The sequence below is a fragment of the Strix aluco genome, chromosome 1 (assembly GCF_031877795.1).
Source record: "Strix aluco isolate bStrAlu1 chromosome 1, bStrAlu1.hap1, whole genome shotgun sequence".
NCBI classification, from domain to species: Eukaryota; Metazoa; Chordata; class Aves; order Strigiformes; family Strigidae; genus Strix; species Strix aluco.
In genome coordinates, this window is record NC_133931.1 from 168788352 (window position 1) to 168793252 (window position 4901).

The following is a 4901-nucleotide window of genomic DNA, read 5'->3' on the forward strand; positions in this document are numbered from 1 at the left end:
GCGCTGAGGGATCTGGTGGAGTTGGGAACGGTCAGGGTGAGGTTCATGGTTGGGCTGGAGGAGCCTCAAGGGCTTTTCCAACCCAGAGGATTCTGGGATCCTGCAAAGAGCAGGGCCCGGCGCTGACCCTTGCTGACCCTCACCCCCCTGCCCTCAGCCCTCGCTCCAGCCTGGCCAGGTCTCTCTGTGGAGCCTCCCCACCCTCCCGCAGACCCACGCTCCCACCCAGCTGCATGTCTCTGCGCGCTGACTGAGGGCATTCACCATAAGGATCAATCCGCAGCCATTCCCACAGCCCGGCAGTGCCGGTACCGACGGACCGGCCCTCAGCGCTGAGGTACGGGCGGGCGGGGGCGGAAGCCGCCTCACACCAGCCACGCCCCGACGGACCAATGACGGCGCCGCTGCCGATCACGTGATGGGGGGGGGGGTCGGTGCACAAAATGGCGGCGCCGACGTCCCCGCGCTCATCCTGCGGCGCGCGGCCCGGCCCCGCCCATCGGGGAAGGGGCGCCCGCTCACGTGGGCACATGCCGTGTTTCCGGGAGGGGCGGGGCGACGGCCGGAAGCGCGGGGAGGTTCCGGCGGGAGAGGATGGCCGCGCGGGGAGCGCGCGGTGGCCTCTGGGTGCTACGTCACGCGGCCTACTTCCGGTGCGGGGCCGGCGGGCGCCCCGGAAGTACTGCCCTGAGGGCCCGGGGGGGGGAGACGGCCCCCGCGGCGGGGCCTCCCCCGGGTGCCATGGCAGGGCAGACGCAGGTAGGAGCCTTCCCTGCCACAGGGGCCCTCGGGGCCCGGCCCCCTGCCCCCTTCTGCCTCTCTGGGGCAGCTGCTGCTGCTCCCCCTCAGCAGCCACCATCATGGCTCTCTCTGGCTCCCTCCCCCCCGCCATTTCTGCCCCCAGCCCCTCCACGATATTGTCCCCTGCAGCCCTCTGCGCTGCACCCCCCGGAGATGTTCCTCCCTCCAGCCACCCCTCTCGTCCCTCTCTTTGACAGCCACGTGGCGCCCTCAGGGCGTTGGTGGGACGTGTGGAGCCACTGTGGGCAGCCCAGAAAATACCCCCGAGCTCCGGGCACATCTCACCAAGACGTCATTCCCTGAAGAGCCGTGATTCCCCCCCATGGTGCACGGCCTCCTGGGGAGGCACTGTCCATCGGCGCTCTAAATTCCTAGGGGTGGAAATAGGACCTGGAAAATAAAAAGTATATGAAACCCTTCTCCCCTGTGGGCCTTCGCATGTGATGGAGGGTGCAATCCTTGTGTGGCAGGAACCGGTGACCTTCGAGGACATCGCTGTCTATCTGAGCCGCGCAGAGTGGGACGCCATTGCGGTGGAACAGAAGGGCCTGTACTGCAGCGTCATGCTGGACAACTACAAGCTCTTGACATCCCTAGGTAAACCTGCAATTTTAATGCCTGGGCTTGGATGTTGGCCCAAGGGGGGCACGGCTGGGGCGGGGGAGCTTCCGTCGTATTTGACTCTGTCAGAACCGTGCTGCTTCCAGCGCTTAGCAGGGCTGACCAGCGTGTTTTGAACTCTGGCTACAGGGCTGGGATAACTGCTCCGAGCACCTGCAGTCCTGGGGGAGTTTAGTGCTGGAAAAACGCAGGATTGGGGGCTCTTTGAGCTGATGGCTGCCTCTGAAAATGTAACCACAGGTGAGCGGCCTTCCCCGAGGTTAGGCAGGGGCCTGGCCATGGGCCAATGACGCTGTCCCCTCCCCTGGGTAGTCCGGCTGCAGTGGGGCAGGACTAGCAGCCCATACCTGACGAGGTGCAGGGGAGCGGACCTGTCAGATGACAGCAGAGTTCCCTGAACCAGCAAGGTCCCCTCAGAGGACTTGCCCACTGCCACCAGGACAGGATGGAGATCTCTGATTACCTGCATGAAGGGTCTGAGCCAGGCACCTGGGAGGAAATCCCACACCCAGGAGCTGCTCCTAGGCTGAGCAGCAGATAATCCCTCACTGGGAGAGCCTGCCAGCAGAGTTGGGAGTTGGTTCTGCCCTTGTCTTTGTGAATAAATTAATCTCTGGCAGCAGCTCCAATGTCTCCTTTGTTTTTTTCCATGTTTTGGTGTCATTTCTGCTTGGGGTCTTCTGGTCACGGAGAAGTGCAGCTTGGGGTGTCACAGAGAAGACCTTTATTTTCTCATGTTAACAATTTATTCCTACAGTTTGTATGTGAGTAACACACTCTGCTCCACCCCCCAGGTTACCCAGGCCCCAAACCTGACATTTTATACAGGCTGGAGCGTGGGGAAGAGCCATGGGTCTGCACACCGCAGAGCCCAGTGAGGTGGGATGGATCCGCCAGCCCTTCTCCAGGTGAGGAGGAACAATCTAACCCCTGTAGGACCAGTTACCTCGACGGGGAGTGGTAGCACGTTCCAAAGGCCAGCCCAAGCTCCTTCTCTGTAGCTGTGACCATATGTGTCTGGGGTTCCCACTTGCCCTCCTGTCCAAATCCCTCCCCTCCTCACTGCCTGTTTTGGGGCATCTCCCCCATTTCCCTCTGGCCCTACAGCCCTTCCCGCACAGAGCAGCAGCAATGTCAAAGGGAATCTGGAGGCTGTTGCTCATCCCCCTCAACCCACACAGAATCCTACCCCCATTCAGTCACCTGCAAGCAGGGTTGTGACTTTCTGGCTGCTGGGCAGCAGACAGGGCTTCCTCCTCCAGCCCCACGGCTTCCCCTGCCAGGAAGGTGACGTCCACCTGGTTTCCCTGCAGGACACGAGGGGGATGTGAGCTGGCAGGAGCAGCCTCTCTCAGGCTGGTGGCCTGGTGACGGCAGGTCCTGTGTGCTGGAGGAGAGGACGCAGACGCCCCGCCAAGGTGAGTCCTGGTCCCCCCCCTTCCTCACCGCCAGGCTCTGGAGCAAGGGCCCGAGGTGGGCTGCAGCCCCATCCCTGTCCCCAGCGTTGCGCCGTCATCACTGTCAGGGCTTCTCCCACCCCTGTGCAAGGCAGCATCTGCAGGCAGAGGTTGGGGTCCCCCTGAACTGGGGAGAATGGATTTTTCTTACTGTCAGCACCTCCCCAGTTCCTTCAGCACGGTCCCTCTCTCCCTGTCCCATCACAGCACCCCAGTTAGGAAGAAGGCAAACTCTTTCCAACCCTCTCTCAGCAGGAGGGCGGTGCATGCACTGGCGTCTCCGGTCTAGAAGACTGCTGAACAAGTTCAAGTGTCTCAGGGGTAGGAGCGAGATGCTGGCAGAGGCGGTCGGCAGAGGAATGGGGCCACTGGAAAGCCGAGACCAGGCACAAACGGTCTTCAGGCCCAGGAAGGGAGGAGAAGTAGAGAATAAACAAGGGGTCACGACAGACGTAACCCCACTTCATCCAGTGATGGGACAGCAGAACAAAGAGACAGATCCTCAGGAGCATCTGCATGGTGACCCTAGGAAGAAGTTTCAAATGACTGCCCAAAAAAGTCGACACACTTTGGGAGAAGTGACATTTCTCCAGGGAAATAGGAAAGTGTTTGTCAGGGATCTGAATGAGATCATTTTGGAAGAGCACTGTTACTGCACGATGGGTGAGACGCAACTCTTGCGTTACACCCAATGTCTGTGTCCTCTGACAGAACACAACTACTACAAGAACCAGGAGGTTGTCTTGGCACTTAAGGATCATGAATACTGTCAGATGCCAGGGTTACGTTATCAGGACAGAGTTAGTAAAATTGTTCGTCTTGCTCGTAAGGCTCGGACCACATTTCACAGGCTGGCAAAGCGAAAATCCCTAATAGGACGAATCATCAGGAAAGCCAAGCGAATTATGTGGCGTTTCCAGTCTTGCATCAGCAAGCGGTTGGAGTTTCCTCAGGGTTCCTCTAGCACCAGCTGTCTTTCTGAACCCGCCATCCCTCCTGCTAAGGCAGAAGATGGCCCCGCAAAGGGAACGTGTGGGGCGTTTTGTGCTCCTGCAGAGCAGGAGGCTGTGCCCCCCCAGCCTCAGACCAAGAGTGTGTCCCAAGGAGTGACATTAGCAGCACTTCACACCCCTGTGGCGTGTGTTGAACCCACAGCTGTACCCCCACCCTCAAATGCAGCAGCAGAGGTGAAGATGGAAGCGACGCACCTTGAGGTGTCCTTATGCCACAACGTGCAGAGGGCACAGCTGACCTGGAGCCCTCACACTGAGCGAAATGTTGAACTTCTTAATTCTAATCATGTTTCACTGCATGATGCGTATAAAATGGTGATGTGGACTGTCGACCAAATGTTGGACTCTGTATGCCAGAACTTGGAGCATGGTGGCTACTCTCAGTGTAAGGATGCTTGGCCCATCGTCGTTCAGATAGACAGCTGATCATCAGCAGAAGGTTGGCCGTGACTCTTCCGTCTGTCGAGGTGAACAGTCAGGACCTTCTTCCCTGCAGCAAAACCCACTGAAGAGAGAAGAAATGCTGTGAAAGGTGTGTGGAGGCAGATTAGTGTGTATAAAACTCAGCACGTGGTGCCTCCTGGGGAAACTGGGATTGTCTGGGAGGCTTCAGGGAAAATGCCAAGGGAAAGGGAAGGATCAGTGTGGAAAAAAGGAGGAAGCACAGGAAAACAGAGTGAAGGGGGACTGGCAGGCAGCCGCCTGTGAGCAGGCAGCTGGTCGGTGCGTTTTCTGGCAGGGCTGTGCTCGACCACTGCGATCTTTCCTGTCTTCTCATTAAACTGCTTTAAATTATTGTCCATGTTGTCACACCCTCTGGTCATCCATGTGTGGGCTGCGCTCGCAAACAAAGGAGCAGCCGCTCAGCGGGCCCAGGCAGGGAGGAATCCCCCAGGGTCTTCAAGGCACCGGACTCGGCTGCCCTTAGTGCTTTGTTCTGCCTGATGCAGGCAGTGTGCCCAGCTTTCTGGGTTTTCCCACTATTAATTTGAGCAGAGTGGATGGAGAA

At 58.8% G+C, this 4901-nt stretch overlaps 1 protein-coding gene across 4 annotated transcripts; it reads left to right on the top strand.

Annotated features, from left to right (window-relative positions):
* Window positions 1–575: 575 nt before the first annotated feature.
* LOC141931723 (uncharacterized) lies at window positions 576–4692 on the top strand. 4 transcript variants are annotated; one of them, XM_074844233.1, is made up of 5 exons: window positions 576–759; window positions 1272–1398; window positions 2217–2330; window positions 2736–2840; window positions 3132–4692. In XM_074844233.1, the coding sequence occupies exons 1-5, from the start codon at window positions 595–597 to the stop codon at window positions 4316–4318; spliced, it is 1698 nt and encodes a 565-aa protein (XP_074700334.1). In that variant the 5' UTR covers window positions 576–594; the 3' UTR covers window positions 4319–4692. The 4 variants fall into 4 exon arrangements, with proteins under 4 accessions (XP_074700334.1, XP_074700344.1, XP_074700354.1 ...); XM_074844243.1 differs by having other exon boundaries at window positions 3135–4692; XM_074844253.1 differs by having other exon boundaries at window positions 695–759; window positions 999–1398.
* The last annotated feature ends 209 nt before the right edge of the window (window positions 4693–4901 follow it).